At 44.3% G+C, this 20,134-nt stretch overlaps 1 protein-coding gene across 4 annotated transcripts in view; it reads right to left on the bottom strand.

The window, feature by feature from the left end:
• Window positions 1–15,555, bottom strand: part of KLHL32 (kelch like family member 32) — a 152,061-nt gene extending 136,506 nt beyond the window's left edge. For all 4 annotated transcript variants that reach the window (XM_032774067.2, XM_075063850.1, XM_075063848.1 and 1 more), the window contains exons 1-2: window positions 15,473–15,555; window positions 10,861–11,041 (exon numbers count right to left, since the gene is read on the bottom strand). In XM_032774067.2, coding sequence (XP_032629958.1) covers window positions 10,861–11,041; window positions 15,473–15,495 — 204 coding nt within the window. In that variant the 5' untranslated portion in view covers window positions 15,496–15,555. The remainder of the gene's footprint in view (window positions 1–10,860; window positions 11,042–15,472) is intronic.
• Window positions 15,556–20,134: the final 4,579 nt, after the last annotated feature.

The raw sequence follows: 20,134 nt of genomic DNA, 5'->3' as shown, positions 1-20,134 counted from the left end.
TCTGGTGTTACCAGCCACACAGAAGGACAGTTTTAATCTCTGCTAGATGCTCCATAAAAGCTCTACTTGTGGAGACTGCAGTAAGGATTCACTAAATGTGTGCATCCTATGACTGCCTCCGCAGCCAATAAAAATACCATTTTGGGGGCTTCCCTGGCAGGTTTTGGGCACATAGGAGAAAACAGGTAGTGTCACCCACCACAATCTTCCTTCTGACAAATGGACTTTCCATTGCCAAGTCCCTTCAGTAGCACAGACACTGGAGTGACTCTGAGCCAGTTTCTCTAACATCCTATGTAACTATTTCATACAGTTAGGGTTGCCAACTTTCTAAGCACACAAAACCAAACACCCCTGCTCCACCCCTTTTCCAAGGCCCCACTCCCATTTGCTCCATACCTCCGTCACTCGCTCTCTCCGATACTCACTCACTTTCACTGAGCTGGGTCAGGGGGGTAGGAGTGTGGGAGGCGGGTGAGGGCTCTGGCTGAGGGTGCAGGCTCTGGGGTGGGGATGATGGGTTTGTGGTGAAGAAGAGGGTTATGGGCTGGGACAAGGAGTTGGAGTGCAGGGGGGGGAGGTGAGGACTCCAGCTGGGGGTGTGGACTCTGGGGTGGGGCCAGGAATGAGGGGTTTAGGGTGCAGGAGGGGGCTCAGGACTGGGGTAGGGGATTGTTCAGGAGGGGGTTCAGAGTGTGTGGCCCAGAGGTGCTTACCAAGACTGCTAGGAAGTGGTTGCCAGGTCCCTGCAGCTCTTAGGTGCATGGGCAGCCAGGGATGCTCTGTACACTGCCCTTGCACCTGTAGGCGCTGCCTCCGCAGCTCCCACTGGTCGCAGTTCCTGGCCAATGGGATCTGTGGAGCAGGCACTTGGGGTAGAGGCAGCACATAGAGCCTCCCTGGCTGCCCACATGCCTAGGGGCCACAGGGTCCTGGCGGCTGTTTCTGTTAGCCATGCGGAACTAGGGCAGGCAGGGAGCCTTAGCCACCAGAGTTTCTTTTTGACTGGGTGTTCCAGGGTGACCAGACAGCAAGTGTGAAAAATCGGGAGGGAGGTGTGGGGGTAAATAGGAGCCTATATAAGAAAAAGACCCCAAAATTGGGACTGTCCCTATAAACTCAGGACTCTGGTCACCCTAGGGTGTTCCAGTAGAAAACAGGACACCTGGCAACCCTACATACAGCAGAAGTAAGTGGCACTGAAGAGCAAAGTTCAGCCTTAGCAAGATACATTGTACATGTAACAAAATACAAACAACTAGCTGTGCTGAATATATGGAAAGATATCAGTTGACAATACCTCTTCCTGCCAGCAATGAAATAGGAGACTCAAAACTCTCTCAGAGAATGGGGTACTTATGAAGCAGCTATGAAAGTTACAGAAGAAAGGAGAAAATCTAGTTCTATTTGGCTCATCTTGAACTGAAAGTATTTAAAACAAGAATTGAAAATGCTCATTATCAAAGACCAAAGTAGTAATGATATTTTAAAATTCTGATCTTATTGATTCAGATTGTCCTGATCATCCAGATTGCATGAAAGATTTTTGTCTTTGAGGTAGTTCAGTGGTGTGACTATAAACCCATTCAAATGGAAAAGAAGAAGAAAGAGGGTTGTTCAGACTGAGAAATTGAAGCACTTTATTAAAACACACACACACCCACGCACCCCTTAGGTTATAAAATCAGCTGCTAACAATCCAAATGTGTGCTAGTAAAGCCATGCTTTTTAGTAGCAATGCTCTATATCTGAACCCTGGAGAAGAGAAGAATCTCTCAGTGGAAATCACATAGCTTGTTAGTACAATTACAATGCAATATACATCTGTTGACTAACCAATTTTCCAGAGACTGCTCAAGACAATCTAATCGGCCACCTAAGGCAAAACTTCAGTCTGCCACCACCCCTTTTTTACTCCTTTAGTAGTCTGTGGGAAATCCCGAAGTGCCCCCCCACTGCTGCCATTCCCACCCCCTGAACCTCCTACAGCCATGTTAGACAATGATGGGGCAGACCCCAGCCTGGGGCTACCAAGGTCTCTGGACCCTGGTGACAGACCCTGCGGGGTAGGAATAGTTGAACACTCAGGCACCAGCAGGAGAGCAGCTCCCAGTTCCAAGGGCCCCAGTTAAGAGGCAGCAGGCTGAAGGTGCAGATCTCCCTCACACAAGAGGCAGCTGGCTCCTTCCCACTGGACAGAGTAGGGGTCACCACACTTTGCTCCCCCACACCTGACTTCCCCTACTGAGCCCCACACCTTGCATTGCCAGTCCTCCACCTGGCCCCAAGCAACCCCTGCATCTTTCTGGATGAGGTGCTTGCTGTCCAGCTTGCAGCCTGCGTCACAGTTCAGAGCACACGTATTTCCCCTCAGTGGTCCAGACAGGGCCACCAACTCTCCGGCTTACAGCTCCCCAGTCATTACCTCTCCTGGATGGAAACCTGCATCTCATTCTCTTCTGACTGGGATGTTTCTAGACTGCACAGTTCCCTGCCTCCACTGTGTTATTCCCAACAGGCACAGGCTTCCAAAGCATACCTGTTTTCTTTCTTTTCAGAGACTGTTACTGGTCTGACTGCCCACAGTTACAGATACTGCACAGCTCTTTTTACGCTAGCCTATTTTATTCTTAAGATAAAAGCACTACAGTGAAAACAAATTAAATACAATAAAAGACCCTACATCTGTACTAAGTTTGCCAGATGTCCATCCTACCCCCCCCCCCCCCAACACTCACTTTACCTCGATAAGGTTCTAATTGGATATTAGTCCTTCCAATTCCTCCCAAAGATTAGGAGCCCACCTGGCACCAGAAGTCCTGCCTATTGGGTGGATTAAAAGAGAGCCATGAGCCAGTTTAAACTAGGTTATTTCCTTTCGATGGGCCCCATCACACGACGCGTGAAAATCGATTTATGATACGCAATTTCCAGCTACGAGAAATAGCGAGCTGAAATCGATAGTTACAAATCGAGTTACTCACCCGTCTTCACCCAAGCGCCGAATCGATGTGCGCTGGACTCGCCATGTCGAATCCGGAACTCCGTTTGTTTTGGTGGAGTTCCGGAATCGATGTAAGCGCGCTCTGGGTTCGATATATCCCCGTCTAGACGAGACGCGATATATCGAACTCCGAGCTTTCGATTTTAACGCGCTGAAATGGCGCGTCGTATAGACGTGGCCTTTGTCTGTTGGCCTCTGGTGACTCCAGTTTGAACCAGTATATTTAAATCTCTTTAGGGGGTGGTGTTTCTCTGAGACTGTTCCAACCTGCATGAGTTTTCCTAACCCTCCCCCCGCTGTTCTTCTATTTATATTTTCCATGAACACACATTCACAATCCCTCAGCAACCCAAATAATTGCATTTTTAATACAATGGACCCCAATGTTATTAAACCTAGTTCAATAAGGTTTAACTTAATTCATTAAAAGCTTATTCAGGACATTGTCAGTCTGTCACAGTCAGGCCCCTCTCTCCCTGACCAATTTCAGAGACCTCCTGCAAACAATGGAGGGGCTATGGCTGTTCAAAAAAGATTGCAAGAACCTTCTATAAGGCAAAGTATAACCAATGCCTATATTTCGGTTGCCTACAAGGTGCCCCTATAATTAAGGCTGGGTTATTGAAGGGATCTATCAGATTGGTCATTCTAAAAGCAATATCAAAAAATCAGTCCACAGACAAAATCACTGGAAAATTTGATCACAGTGAAGTAGTATAATCAAGGTCAAAAAGTAGAGTCACTTATGTGAAAAAGAAGCAATTCTCAGCAATTGTTTGTGGTATTTCAATTCACAAGGATTAAGTTTACTAGCAGATATTGGTATGCTAAAAAGTTTTTTTTAAGAAAGGAACTCCTTACCTTACTCTCTCCTGCAGGAAAACACTTACAGGATTACACATTTTCAGAACTGGAGCCATGTAAAGTTCATGCAGATATAAGAGAAAGTATGCACCCCACTTTCAAGATACTGTACTACCCCTTTTATAAAATTCAAAAACAAGCCAAAGAAAAACTTCAAGAGTCTATGTAAATGAGAAGTACCCAATGGGCTTTTATTGTGAGTTTCATGGTATTTGTCATTCTTCTTAGAGCCCCTGCTCCTGGAGTCCTGTGATTACATGAGAATCTCACTTTTTTAAAGCAATGAAAGCTAAGTTTCTAGCCCTCATGGTTGAAGAGAAAACCTGTAAATGTGACCCAATGAAGCCTAAAGGCTCAGAAGCCAAAATGTAAACACGTTGGCTTAAAATCATTTTAAGCCACTCTCATGATTTTTTATTGGGGGGGGGGACAGTTAGGGGAAGCTGATTCATTATGTTTGGATGGTTAGGTTTGGCTATGCTGCATTTATTCCCTTTCTCACTTACTATCATCCCACGCAACGTCAATTTTCTCACAATTTCCTAACGAAGTTTTTGTCTACTAATCGCAGCTATTGTTTGGTTGATTTTCAGCAAAGAAGTGGTACATTTTTTCAGCAGATATTAAAAGTGTGGACAATGTGTCCCACTAAATTATAACAATTTTGAGGCAGGTCAAATTACTAAATGCTACATTAAATCACTCCCACAGTATTTTTCACTAGAAATGATGTATGCAGCTTTTAATAATCTGAACCATCTTAAAATTGTTTTTTTTTTTTATAGGGTAGCAAGACAAAAATTTGCAATGACAATTCACTTAACACCAAGTAACCCAACTGGAAACAGGGTGAGTCACAATGCCTCAATCTCAAGGTCAATCAGTAAGCAAGACAGGAGCCATTCTTCTCACACTGCTGAAGAACACAGGGTGGGCAGGCAGGCTGCAGCCCACTCTTCATGAGAGTTGCCAGGCATCACAGGGGGGTGGGGAATGAGAGAAGAGAGAGTGTGCTGGGTAGGAGGGGAAGCCATGTGACTACTACACAACAACTCTTGCAAAGGGTGGGAGAGTAACAAATGACTAAGAAAGAAGGGCAGCCCCAATCTTAAGTCCCCAGACACCTAAGTGGAAGTGAGGATCAACAAGAGCCCCATTCTCCATCCCCTGGACTTCTTCATCAGGCTGTGGAGTAATGGGAGCTGCATGGAAGTGGAAGGCAGTATGTCCCCATCTTTTCTTCCTGGATCCCTTTAAAGTATCTGGGGACTACTTAACAGCAGCGGGTGCATGCATCCCACCCTAGGCCCTTTCAGCTGGGACAGGAGGCATCAAGATGTACCCCTCTTATCACCTCCCCCCTTGCAAGACTGTGGGCTCCAGACAGCAGGCAAGAAAAAATACCTCCATAATCTCAAACCACTCAGAAGGAGAGTAATAAAAATCAGGCTGGGAGAAGAAAGAGCTCTACAGCCATTTCAGGGGACCAGGAGAGGCTAGCTATAAAAGAGGAAAGAGACAGCACCTATTCCCTCTGAAAAACCAGAAGGCAGCAACCAGACTGGGTCAGGGGAAGACTGAGTTGTTAGCAGCAGAATCAGACTGCAGGGGGAAAGTGCCCCTCTCCTCATTCCAGTCACTCCTTGAAATCAGACACAGGTGCCCCAACAACCTAGCCCTATAGGGTTCTCAAGTGTCTGGTTTTCAACCAGAACACCTGGTCAAAAAGGGACCCTGGCGGCTCTGGTTAGCACTGCTGAATGTGCCGTTAAGAGTCCAATTGGCAGCGCAGGCAGGCTCCCTATCCGGGAGCCACACAGAGCTGGGAAGTGGCCAGCATATCCGGCTCCTAGGCCAAAGGGCAGCCAGGGGGCTCTGTGCACTGCTCCCACCCACACCCGAGCACCAGCACCGTAGCTCCCAGGTGTGGAGCCACCTGGCTGCCCCTCTGCCTAGGAGCTGGATATCCTGGCTACTTTTTAGGAGTCGCCTGAGTCAGCACCACCTGGAGCCCGCACCCTCTCTTGCACTCCAACCCCCAGCCCCAACCCTGAGCCTCCTCCCGCACACACAGCTCCCTACCCTAGCCCTGATCTCCCTCCTGAACCCCAAACCCACCATCCGCAGTCCCACCCCAGAGCCCGTACCCGCAGCTGGAGCTCTCATTTCCTCCTGCACCCCAACCCTGTGCCTCAGCCTAGTAAAAGTGAGCAAGGGTGGGGGAGTGAGGGGGGATGCAGTGAGCAGGGGCAGGGCCTCAGGGAAGGAGTGGGGCGAGGTGTTTGGTTTTCTGCAATTTGAAAGTTAGCAACCCTATCAAGCCCCTCTGTGCATCAGGAAGAAGAGGAGAAACAGGTTCCCTGCCTGCATATGGCCAAGAGGCAACATAGCAGAATCAGCAACTCACATTTAAGAATAGTACATATATCTGGCAGAAGTGTTCTCGCCTGTTAAGTGTGGAGGGTCCCTTCTGATAGGGCTAAGGGAAAGAAATTGGGAAAATGTACTCAAAAACTGGAAGTTAAATTGATTTAGTAGTCATTACAGTGAAAGTAACTGGTTTGAAGTTGACAGCATTCCTTTTATGTATATAGCAAGCTAAACCTCAAATTTAACAAAAAAGTTATTAAGTTCCAGAGGAGGACAAAGATCCTGTTTAGACAATTATGGATACAGAACAGCTAGCAATACGTGGGTGTTAAAAACATATAATTACATTAATGGAATGAAAAGGTCACTGTAAAGGCATTTAATGCTACAACTACTATAGCTAAAAATTTAAATAACTGTATTTTGGTACTGAAAACAGATTTTTAAAGAAATTACTCCTTTAGTCTCAGAATAGCGCCAAAGTGACTCACTACTTAACGAGATTTCAGAATCAATCTATAGATACAGTTTAGAATCGCTCGCTCTCTCTCTCTCTCACACACACACACACACACACACACACACACACAACTCCACGCGCACGGCAATGGGACTGGTAGCAATGCCTATAATCAAGGTTGCACACTTCCAATAAAAAGACCTGTTTTTCAATTGCTTTGAATTTCATCCAACTTCCATCATTGGGCTGCAATTTTCTATGCTGGGTGTCTATGTCAAGCTGAATTTTTTGAACGTTTCAGTCAAAATCATCAGCAGTTTCTGAGACAAGGGATGGGGAAGATATGTTATGCGTGCCATATGTTAAAAAATTCTGGTGACCTTTTAAAGTGCTTGTACACAAAGCTAGAAGTCTAAATAATAGATGGTATACTAGAGTGCCTTGTAGTAAAGGAAGGATATTGATTATAATAGGCATCACAGAACCTGGTGGACTGAGAGCAATCAATGGAACACAATCATCCAGGTACAAAAATATACCGAAGGACAAAACAGGTCGTGCAGGACGGGGAGTGGCACTAATATTGTGAAAGAAATGTAGATCAAATTGAAGTAAAAATCTTAAGTGAATCCACAATGTTCATAGATCTCTATGGATTAGAAATTTCATGCTGTAATAAAATATAACATTAGGGATCTATTATCAACAACCTGACCAGGACAGTAATAGTGATGATGCAATGCTAAGGGAAATTAGAGAGGCTATCAAAATTAAGAAACTCCTAATAGTGGGGATTTCAATTATCCCCATATTGAACCGGGAACATTTCAACTTCAGGACGAAATGCAGAGATAAAATTTCTCGATACTTAAATGACTGCTTCATGGAGCAGCGGTACGATGGATGGCAGGAGAGAGATCACTTGATCATTGCCTGTTAGGTTCACTCCCACCGGGGCACCTGGCATTGGCCACTGTCAGTAGACAGGATACTGGAATATATGGACCTTTGGTCTGACCCGGTATGGCAGTTCTTATGTTTTCTGTGAAAAGCTCTAGTACCCCAATGCTTTGGAGCATGGGCTTTAAATTTGGCAGAGGGGTCATCCCCATAAAAATCCACCCAATGTGGCCAAGTTTTAAGCCTTTGGGGGTCGGGGGAGGAAGCACACTTCACACATGCTTAGTAGTGGCTTACTAGAACTTCACAGCTAAATTCCCAGAAGATTCCAGCCACAGTGTGCATGCTGCAGCCTGGGGCGGAGCAGGATTTTTCCTACAACTGCGGGCTGCTGCAGAACATACTGGGGTTGATCACCTGAATTGTGAGCAGGGAGCCTGTCTCAACTGTGCTTTGAATAAGCCCCCAGCTATGCAGAGGGAGCATGGAAGAGGAAGCTGCTTGGTTTGGATGAAGAGTGGACAAGAGCTGGACTTGCAGCAGGTTTAGGGGGAGTAAACAGGGGCCATTGACCCTGTGGGGGTTGGGGGAGATTAGGACCACAGTCTGGCAGTGGGTGAGGAGATTGGGAATCAGTGTGGCAAGGAAAGGGAGATCTGACAAGTAACTGAAGAACAAACTGGCTGGGCAAAGAGACTGGGTAAAAGAGCCAGAGAAGGAGGGAGACGTAGATATATTGCACATGGAGCATAAGAAGGGAAACATACCAGCAGGCATGAGGAACATGAATGGGTATCTGGCAATAGGGAAAAGGAGAGAAATCAGGTGAGGACCTGGAAAGAGAGGACTGGGAATGGTGACAAGACTGGGACACAGGGCCGCCCAGAGGGCGGGACAAGTGGGGCAATTTGCCCCAGGCCCCGGGCTCTGCAGGAGCCCCCACAACAATTTTTTGGAGCCCTTGGAGCGGGGTCCTTCACTCGCTCCAGGGACCCAGGAAAACTCTCGTGGGGCCCGGGCCCCTGGAGCTTCTTCCACTCTGAGTCTTCGGCGGCGGGGGGGTCCTTCTGCTTCAGAGTGGAAAGACCCTCTGCTGCCGAATTACCGCCGAAGTGGGACCCGCCGCCAAAGTGCCGGGTGTTTGGCAGCACTTCAGTGGTGGAGGGCGCCTGCTGCGGGTCTTCGGGGCACTTCAGTGGCAGATCCCAGAGCGTAAGGACCCCCTGCTGCCAAATTACCGCCGAAGCGGGGGCCCCCCGCCGCCAAAGACCCTAGGCCCCCTGAATCCTCTGGGCGGCCCTGCTGGGACAGGGAGTTTGAAGGGATGAAACTAGCACTTTCTGTGCAAGGAGTCTGGGACTAGCTAGGTGAGAAGAATAGCATTGGGACAAGGAGCCAGGGGAAGGAAAGAGACAGGGACAGACTAGACGAGCAGGGCAGAAGTGATCCAAACAAGGCAGAAGTGGTCCAGTAGTGTAAACTCCCCTACAAAGGCTGGAAAGGAATTTCAAAAATGTCCCAAGTCTCAACATGCCACTGCTGTCAGCAAATATATGAGAAATCCTCTGGTAAAGTGTCATAACCCCCTTTAGTGATGGTTCACGCAGAAGATGACAACCTACTATTACTATTATTTACTCCTTTAGCGCAAGTGGCATAGGTCTCTGCTGTGGATCTAAAGGTTCAAACCTTCATGATGATCCATGTGGGCACCAACGTGCTCATTAATGATCTGGAAAAGGGAGTGAACAGTGAAATGGCAAACTTTGCAGATGACACAAAATTATTCAAGATATTAAAGTTCAAAGCAGACTGCAAGGAGTTTCTAAGAGGTCTCACAAAACTGGGTGAGATCAGGCAACAAAATGACAGATGAAATTCAACATTGCTAAGTGCAAAGTAGTGCACATTGGAAAAAATACTAACTCAGGAATCGGCAACCTTTGGCCTGTGGCCCGCCAGGGTAAGCCCCTGGGTTTGTTTACCTGCCGCATCTGCAGGTTCCGCAGCTCCCAGGCCATTAGGGGCTGCGGGAAGCGGCACAGGCTGAGGGATGTGCTGGCTGCCCTTCCCGCAGGCCCCATTGGCCTGGGATGGCAAATCGCAGCCAGTGGGAGCCACAATTGGCCGAATCTGCAGAAACAGCCGGTAAACAAACCAGCCTGGCCCACCAGGGGGCTTACCCTGGTGGGCTGCATGCCAAAGGTTGTCAATCCCTGTACATATACAGTGATGACTTCTGAATTAGCTGTTACCATACAAAGACGATCTTGGAGTCACCATGGATAGTTCTATGAAAATGTCTCCTTAATGCATAACAGTAGTTGGAAAAAAAAAAAAAAAAAAAGAAACGTTTACAGAATGTTAGGAATTATTACCAAAGGAATAGAAAATAAGACACAAAATATCATAATGCCACTATATAAAAGTATGAATGGCGTGGAAAGAGTGAATAGAGGGTTGTTATCCACAATACCAAAAAAGGGGTCACCTGATGAAATTAATAAGCAGCAGTTTAATACAAACAAGAGCAAGTACTTTGTCACACAACTCACAATTAACCTCTGAAACTCATTGACATGGGAAATTATAATGACCAAAAGTATAACTAGCCTCAAAAGAGAATTAGATAAGTTCACGGAAAATAGCATCTTGGCTAATAGCCATTGATGGACCTCAGGATGCAACTCCATGCTCGAGCCAACTCTAAACCTCTAACTATCAGAACCCAGGAATGGAAGACAGGAGTGGATCACTCTATAATTACCCTGTTCTCTACACTCCCCCATGAAGCTCTGCTATGGGACACTGTCGGAGACAGGATCCTGGGCAACACGGGCCATACTGACCCAGTATGGTAGCTCTTATGTTCTAATATGATGCCACATAATGGAATTCCCACTTTTTCAGTTTGCTTTTTTTAAAACCTAGGAAATTACAGACACAAACCCCTACACCTTTGTCAAAAGAACATTCTTAAGAAGTCCAGACTCCATATTAAAGACAAAACTAAATTATACTTCTAATTAGAAAAAAAATTGCAAATATTCACACTTACAAAAATTATGGATATTTTAATAGCGTGATATGCAATTAAAGTGCAGTATGTACATTTCAAAAAACATAAATCTCATCCTTTTCAAAGACCCAGATTTAAATTGTAACTTGCTCAGCATGGAAATTGCAACCACTTTTTTCCTTGAAGTTACGTCATATTTCTTAGTGATTTTATAAGGGAAGGAAAATGCAGAGCTAAACTTACTCGGAAATAATCACTGCATGCTGCAAGTACTGCCTTATGGGCATGGAATTTCTGTTCTTCTGCAATTAGGGTGATGTCACAGAGTATACCATCACTTCTTTGTTGGTTCAGAGCTGCCAAGACAGCATCATTATGTGAACTGGATTGGCAAAGCCTCTGACCTGTCAGCGTTTCTTGAATACTGCAAAACAAAGGAAACAAAAAGAGATTCTGTCAACAAATATAAGACCCATCTCCGAGGCTCAGTAATTAATGCTAAACAACATTTCTGGTTTCACAGGCTACGTCTACACCACAGGATAATTCCGAATTACATTAAACCGGTTTTATAAAACAGATATCAAATTCAATTTCACGCAGCCACACTAGGCATAGTAATTCGGCGGTGTGCGTCCATGGTCCGAGGCTAGCGTCGATTTCTGGAGCGTTGCATTGTGGGTAGCTATTCCATAGCTATCCCATAGTTCCCGAAGCCTCCCCCGCCCCTTGGAATTCTGGGTTGAATCATTGTCGCAGGTTGTCTGGTAAATGTCGATCATCATTCCTCCTCGGGAAAACACAGCAGCATCTTCATGCCCTTTTCCCTGGATTGCCCTGAACGCCATAGCACGGCACCATGGACCGGTTCAGCTTTTTTTTTCTTTACAGTCACCGTATGTGTACTGAGTTGCGGACAGAGCGAACTCCAGCGCTACACAGCACTTCATTTGCTTTTGCATGAAGCAAGATGGTTCCAGTCATTCTGTACTGTCTACTGCTGGAGTAAACGGCAATGAGATGAAGTGTCTCTCCCCTCTGTACTGTCTACTGCTATCATGAGTGCCTGGCTGAATGGCCGGGGTGCAAACGAAAACTGGGAATGACCCCGAGTCATCCCCCTTTATGGTTTCTAAAAATAGAGTCAGTCCTGCTAGAATATGGTGACAAGTGTATTAGAGGACCAGTGTATCAGAAGCACAGCTGCTCCGTGTCAGTATTCACAGGGGGTGCCCTGCAACAATCACCCGTTGCTTCCCTCCTCCCAACCTTCTGGCTACGTGCCAGTGTCTCCCATTTGTGTCATGAAGTTATAAGAATGCAGGAATAAGAAACACTGAGTTTTAGTGACATAAAATGAGGGGAGGCAGCCTCCCGGTGCTATGACAGTCCAGGCAGAACATTAAGTGCAGGGGGAGAGGAGCCCAGCATGCTGCTCGCTACGATAGTCCAGGTACAGATTTTCTTACACAGGAAGGAGCGGCTGATAGAGCTCAGCCCCAGTGCTATGATGAAGACGGTTACAGCCGTTCTGTACCATCTACTGGGAATGATGGGAGTCATTCCTATTTGAACTCAGGCGCCCCGGCCAGCCCACCTGCAGGCAGCCAGAGCACTCACGGGCTGATGGTGACAATGATATCAGTCATATATTGCACGTCTGCCACCGGAGGGGAGAGAGCCGATACGGCTCTTCACTGCTGCGATCGCATCTACCACAGCATTCAGTAGACCAGGGTCACTGAAAGAAGTCAGAACTATTTATTCCCTTTTCTTTCATGTGCGGGGGGGGAGGGATAAATGCCAGCTATTCCTGAACCACGCCGGACAATGTGTTTGACCCTACAAGCATTGGAGCTCAGCAGAATCAAATACTCTTTCGGAGACTGCTGTGGACGTGGGATAGCTGAGGTCCTCACTCCCTCCCTCCGTCCCTCATGAGCGTCCATTGAGTCTCTGCTTCCCGTTACGCTGTCACGCAGCACTGTGTAGCCTGGAGATTTTTTTTCAAACGCTTTGGCATTTCGTCTTCCGTAACGGAGCTCTGATAACAGATTTGTTCCCCATGACAGCAATTAGATCCACTATCTCCATACGGTCCATGCTGGAGCTCTTTTGGATTTGGACTGCATGCCACCCTGCTGATCAGAGCTCCATGCTGGGCAAACAGGAAATATAATTAAAAAGTCGCGGGGCTTTTTCCTGTTTACCTGCCACTGCGTCGCGTTCAGATTGCTGTCAGAGCGGTCAGTGGTGCACTGTGGGATACTCTCGAGGACAATAATGTCGATTTCCGTCCACACTAACAGTATTCGAAGTAATACTATCGATTTAGCATTACTCCTCTCGTTTTGTAGAGTACAGAAATTGATTTAAAACCCTTTAATCGATTTAAAGAGCACTGAGTGTGGAGGGTACAGCTGTTAATTGATTTAACGCTGTTAAAATCGATTTAACGCGTAGTGTGGTCCAGCCTCAGACAGAGAATACACTTCTATGTGGTATGGTTTAGCACAGGAAAAGTTTCACATAGTTTAGTCTTATTTAAGACAGAAAATGTGTTAGATTTACAACTCAAGGGCCCTGATTCTTTTCTCATTTACTCCACAGTTGGGTTCAGTGTCCTAATTTACAAGTATTAAGTAAGAGAAGTACAAAGGTTTAGGGCTTTATCATCTTCTCACAGGGAACAGAAAAACAACCAAAGTGGCCTAAATTAATATATTAGTAGAAAGAAATATTGAACATTCATGTAACCAACTCTACACATGGTCTGGTTCACGTATTATCACCAACAACAGTTTCTATTACTAGCACTTCGTAAAGAATTCTGCTGATTCTGTCCAAGCCAGAAGAGATTCCAACTCATTTTTCCTTAGCTATGCTGGTTTAGCTGAACTAATGGAGGTAAAAAATAGTTCCAATTAGTTAAAATTGTCACTAAAAAAAGCAGATATTATTCTGAAGCCTCACAAGCAGCAGATCTGAGATACCAGAACATTCAATTTTTTTTTTTTTTTACTATTACTTTTCAGATAATACCTGCAATTTAAGGTGTCAAAGCAACAGAACTTAGTATTCCACTATTCCTTGGTAATATTGTAAAAAGTGGTTTCAACCAATAATTAGCCATTTGATATCAACTTTGGCTACATTTTCACTTTAAAATATCAGCATATTTTAAAACAAATAAGTAGGAACTAGATGGCTGAGAAATTAATAATAGACGAGAGACTTTCACCTTTAGGTTGCTTCATTAAACCCAATTCAGAATGGCTGTAACTTAAAGTTGTCAGGTGGCTACTTGGTGGTTTGTGTTAAGGGATCAGGTGACTCTTACATGGTAATAGGGACCAATACAGGTGCTTTTGCAAAAAGCATCTCCTCTAAATCCCTGCTGTTTGGACAAAGCCATGGAGTGGATAGTCCTTGAGCTTCTGTGCTTCCCTGCCTAAATCTGCCTGATCCAAGTCTCCCCTACTCCAGGAAACTGAAAGGACAACCTCATCATATGTATATAAAAATACATGGAATGGAGAAAGAAAAAAAATCCAAAAACAACTGGCCAAATCCTCTGCTGGGCTAAATTATGTGAATTATATATGAATTTATATCAGCTGAGGGGCTAATCCTTTATTCAGTTGCATACCAAAGAAATAAGTGCAAAATAATTTCTGACTATTCTGCTTGTGGAATCCTATTCATATACAATAAAATACAGTTGTCAGGAAAGATAATCCTGTAAAAGCGATTTCTTGCTGTTTTCCATTTATTTCCTTTCTATAACGCCATAGCAAATTCACTAAGTCAAGTAAAGATTTATTATTTTAAGCAGTCAGTGCTATAAGTTCAACTTGATAACTGAAAAAAAAAATCCAACTGTTTTTTCAGGTTCATTCTTCAGCATCAACAATAAGGAACCCAGAGCCAAAGCAAAACCAGTAATTCTGTTACTGATGCTTGAGGAACAATAGAAGACAGTTCAGTCATGTGCATCCTTCCTTCGCATTTCTAACAGGAACAAAACACTGATTTTGTCCGTAAACTCAGCAGAGTTGGAATCAGAGGAAGCAAATATTTGTAATGCACCAATGTCAACTTTTAGTAATTTTTCTGATTACAACCACATACTTACATAGTTGCATGGTATATACATCTTCATGTTCATCAGAGGCAGTTTCATAAACATGAGAGCACTGATTCACAGGAACACTGTGCCATTTTGTACCATTCTCTGAGTGCAAAGTGGCCATAAGCATAGTAGAGGTAGGCAGTTCATTCTCCCCCATGTGTGAGGCAATCTTCTGGTGTTGGCTTAAGTAAAGTAGCCAGTAAGAAGAGATAGCAGATTGAGGCATCAGATGGATAAGGAAAAATAGAAATGAGAACTTTGGAAGGGAAGGAAGAGGAAGTGCATGAATAAAAATGATTTGCAGCCTCCTTATAGATAGCTATTGGGAAAGTGCCCCAATCACAGCAAACAAACAGCCAGCCACCATTATGGCTGCACCAGTACAAAATCTCATTGATTCCAGGGTTGTCTTTGTCTAAACTTTGGGTATGCACTGGCATTGCAAATGCTCACAGACAAATTCTTTATGTCCTTAGGAATTTGGAAAGAGAAACAACAACAGGGAATTGAAGAGGATTGTGGGGTTCGAGTAAATTACTACTGTCTCATGCATACTTCATGTTGTTTGTGATAATGGCAACAGCAACACTTAAAGTAATCTTTTCCAGGTTATAATCTGGAGATCCAGGTGTTAAATGGATGCCTTTGTTAATGCTGACTAATACTTCAGTAAACACCATGCTAAACGACAATGACATCCTGTACGGCTTTAAAGTACCATACCTGAGGCACCTCTCAGATGGCATCCTTCACGTTTGTTCTTCAGAATCTCAATACTTAAAATCTTGTGGAGGAAGAAGAAAACATTACAGCTAAAAAAGACAGACAGAGAGAAGGTATATTAAAATTTGAAGCAAAGGCAACCTTAACCTTAAAGGTCAAAACTTTTAGGAGGCCAAATTCAAATGCAACACTTTTTGTCCATCCTTGTTACAAAACATTATTGGCTAGACTGACTCTGGCCTAGAGATAACTTCCTCCCCTCTTTTCCTTCCCAGCACTTCCCACACAAGCCCAAGTGACAACTGCAGTCACTGAAGTCACAGGCATGCTCCTTCCCTGACACTAGAGAGACATATTACCCAAACAAGATGGAGAGGCAATGCAGACCCTCAATACTAGCCTGCAGAGTTGGCTGGCAGGCAGGGCTACTTAGAATAGTGCAATGTGCATATTCTCCCTGCCTACTAGACAGCTATGGATGGATTACACATCCACAAACACAATCCATCCTAAAGGTCCTCCCAAGGTCAGTGGGGCTCTGCACTACCCTCTATTCAGAGTGATATTACTTTCCACCACCTCCCACCAGGTGTGTAATTGCAAATTAGTTATTTATGATTGTAAAAGCTCACTGACTAACTCACTCTACCATAACAAAACACTGAAGTATTGGCTGTCAAAGTAAAAAAAAAAACAACCCACACACAAACAAAAAAAAAAAAACAAACAAACAACTTATGGCCAATATAAACCTGTACGGAAATAAACCAAACAAATATGATGAGATGAGAATGTTGTTGACCTGTAGACTATAACTAATCTTCATCCTGCTCTTCAATTTATATCCACAGAATCATAGACATGTAGAGTTGGAAGGAACAACATGAGGCAGGATTGAGTCTACCTAAATCATCCTTGACAGGTGTTTTGTCTAACCTGTTCTTAAAACCCTCCAATGATGGGGATTCCACAACCTCCTAGATAACCAGTTCCAGTGCTTAACTAAATTTATAGCTGGAAAGCTTTTCTAATATCCAACCTAGATCTTCGTTGCTGTAAACTAAACTATTCTTGTCCTACCCTCGAAGAGAACAAAACTGATCACCATCCTCTATATGACAACCTATTACATTAAAAACACCTTGAGGTATAACTATAATAAACATAATTTATATGACAGCTTGAACTGAGGCATCTAAGTACATTACAATAGATAGAGAACCACTTTCAAACTTTGGCAAACTAGTACAGATAGCACATTGTTCTTCTTCCAATAGCTACTTCTGGGGGAATTCTGCACCACTGTGCATGTGCAGAATTCATGGGTCAGGCAGAACATTTTTCCCCACACAGAAAATACATTCTGCAGGAAAGTTGCTGCAGTTACACCATTTGCCACCAGGGACCTCTGTGGTGACAGAAAAGAACAGCCACTCCTGGGCCAGCCCCAGCTGTGAACAGGGGGAAAAAAAAGGTTGCCTTCCTCACAGCACTCTACTCATGAGACCAGGTCAGGAGGCATGGCATATGGGGGTTGGTGTGCAGACAGTGGGGGCACATGGGGCTGCTGTGGGGGGGGGGTCCACAAACATGGACAGGGGCTGAATGAGAGTAGAGGTACAGGGACACATGGGGATGGACATGGGCTGAGTGGGGGTGCCAGGCCACATGGGGACAGGAAGGTGGGAGTGCAAGGCCTCATGGGGGGAGGGTGCAGCTGAATGGGGGTGCAGAGACATATGGGGACAGGCAGGAGTGGGTGACTGAATGAGAAAGGGATCCTCCACCATGAAGACCCTGACAGACCCGTAGCCTAACAATCCCTCCCTGTCCGAAAAACCCCATTCCATACTTCTTCCACCCATAGCCAACAACCCTCCAATTTCACACCCAGGCTCCTTCCCAGCAATTACTTCTCTCTCCCTCAGCTCCTCCATTATCCCTCAATCCCTACCCAGACAGGATCATCTCTAGGCACCAGCAAAGCAAGCACATGCTTGGGGCGGCATATTTCCAGGGCAGCATTCCGGACATCCTTTTTTTTTTTTTTCGGAAAAATCCACCAATGTACAAAAAAAAAAAAAAAAATTATGTGAAGATCAAAAAAATCTCCAACAGTGCGATAGGAGCATCACATGAAAAAAATATTGTGTCATGTCATGACACGTTCACTCATAATGTGAACGTGCATAAATGTGTAAACGTTAACGGTTATTGATTAATTAAATCAAGAATCAGATTACTTATGTAGACTGTGCCATCCTATCGGCACCATTCGCACCAATTTCTGTGTTGCATTAGTGCCAGTAGTTATAGAGCTAAAATGCAGGGACAAAAACGAAAACGACTTTCCGGTGCTGCCTACTGGCAACGAAGAGAGAAACAGCAAAAAAGATTTGAAGTATGAGATAGTTTTTCTAAATAAGTATTTTTAAAAAGTCGACAAATCAAGGAGAAATCTCTAAACAATGCATTGAAAGTGATTATTCATCAACTGATGAAGACTAATCGAACCAAAGATTATCTTTATCAACTGATAAAGATGAACAATCTGACCACAGATTATCTTTGTTAACTGATAAAGACGAACAATCATAATCCAAAGATTTAATTCTTCAGCTGAAGAGTCCAGAGACGAAGAACTGTTATCCAAATCTAAAACTGAAGAACAATTATTGGAAGGTAGAGAGACTGACATAGGATCGGATCCAAGTACATGGCCGATAATAAATTACTTATGCAATGCTAATGACTATTGTGAAAAAAGTCCTTCAAAACTGGATCCTACATATGAATATCAACAACAACAAAAATCTGCAAAGTGCAAACATATGTAAAAGGCAAAAACAAAACAAAACCATGGGGGAGGGGTTTTTTTTTTGCTTGAGGCGGCAAAAAACCTAGAGCTGGCTCTGCCCCCAGCCTTTGCACTGCTTCTAAATTCTGCACATGCGCAGTGGGAAATACATTCCAGTACTGTAGCTTAAATGAATCATGACTCAGAGTTTTGTATTAATATGCCTAGTAAGGAATCTATTTGTCATAAAACATTTCCTGAATCTTTTTTTTGTCGGTATTACTACATAGTTGCTGATGGATATTTTGAAATAAATTACCAAAATAATTGAAACTAACATGATTATATTGTGTTATTTTGACAAAATGGGCAGAATTTTAAAATATTGTGTGCAGAATTTTTAATTTCTTAGTGCAAAATTCCCCCAGGAGTTCATCAAGACATATTTTTTTTCTTTTCTATCACTGTTAATTACCCAGACACGTGTGTGCGCAAAATCAGCTTTCGCTGATATTAGACCTTCTTCCTGCTGCCTGATTTATTCACTGATGCCACAATCTGTGTTATCACATGCTTCCATGTCAACAGATTTTGATATCACCAGCATCTATCTGTGACATTACCAAAGAAATTAAGCAAGAGAACAAAGAAGAAAGTGGTTTGCTTACGTTCACTTTGGGCCTAATACTGCCCCCTAACCATTGCTTGATTTGTGCCAAGGCTTGCCAGGGGTGAACCGCAGCATCTCCAGGTTTGGCAGTTCATAGCCCTGGTACCTCCAGGTTTGCTGCATCAGTTATGAAAGTAAACAAATTGGCTGAGCCCCAGCACCTAATTTTTTGAGGCCCGGCACCTCTTTCATTGCAAATTAAGCACTGACCCTAACTCACATTGATTATAGCTCCTGTTCACCTGGGTTATGATTTCTTCATTATACATTATCTAAGGGCCAGATTCTGCCTGGACCTTACATATGTATATAGTGGGAGCAGGGAAGACAAAAGAAGTCTTCTCCCTTCTTCCTCCCACCTTGCATGTGCTGTCTAAAGACCACACAGAATTGCTGTTCCCACCCCCTAGTGAGGCACAGTGGCATAAAGAGGGTAGGAGACCTCTCTGCCTCCTCCCATACGTCCCCAGTGCATTAGGCCTAGACTGATTGGTACAGCAAAGCAGAGTAAGCCACAACTCACCAAGAGGTCAAGCAGCATACATGGCCCCCTGTGGCAATGCAGCACCACATCACATCTTAAGATGAGCAGTGCCCTAAAGGCAGTACTTTATTCCAAACTACAGGTCATCCTGGAATGTTTTAAAACAATTTAGCCCTGAGAACGTAATGAACTGAACTGTATACCTGCATGTGAAAGTAGTCTCACATTCAAGTAAATTTATATTACATTTTAAAAAGCCCTACAATATTCAAAGAATGTTAAGTTCACAAAAATCAAATACTCAGAATCAGGAAATGCCAGAATAACATTGCCTGAGCAACTTTGCTTCAAAACCCTTATGCTCATGCATGAGAATACAGTCTTTAATTACATGAACATATACTGTTGTTTTTCTTCTCCACAGGACTCCTCCACATTGCCTGGCTGCTAGCAGAGGGAGAACTGAGAATAAATGGCAGTTTCTTTACTCTCACTTCTCGTACCTGTCCTCACAGAGGCACCCAGAAGTCCACAAGAGCTATTGCAGGAAAAGACCTGCTCAACCCCTGCAGGGCTGCTGTGGAGAAGCTCAGTCACTCCAGGGATATGGCACACACGCAGTCTACTTGTCACACAGGTGAATGCTCAGAACAGATGGAATCTTCAAACAATTTTTCTGCCAGCTCTATTGACCATGTGGGAACTGAGATC

The sequence above is a fragment of the Chelonoidis abingdonii genome, chromosome 3 (assembly GCF_003597395.2).
Source record: "Chelonoidis abingdonii isolate Lonesome George chromosome 3, CheloAbing_2.0, whole genome shotgun sequence".
Lineage (NCBI taxonomy): Eukaryota > Metazoa > Chordata > Testudines > Testudinidae > Chelonoidis > Chelonoidis abingdonii.
The sequence above is the reverse complement of the archived record's forward strand: the minus strand, read 5'-3'. Positions and strand labels throughout refer to the sequence as shown.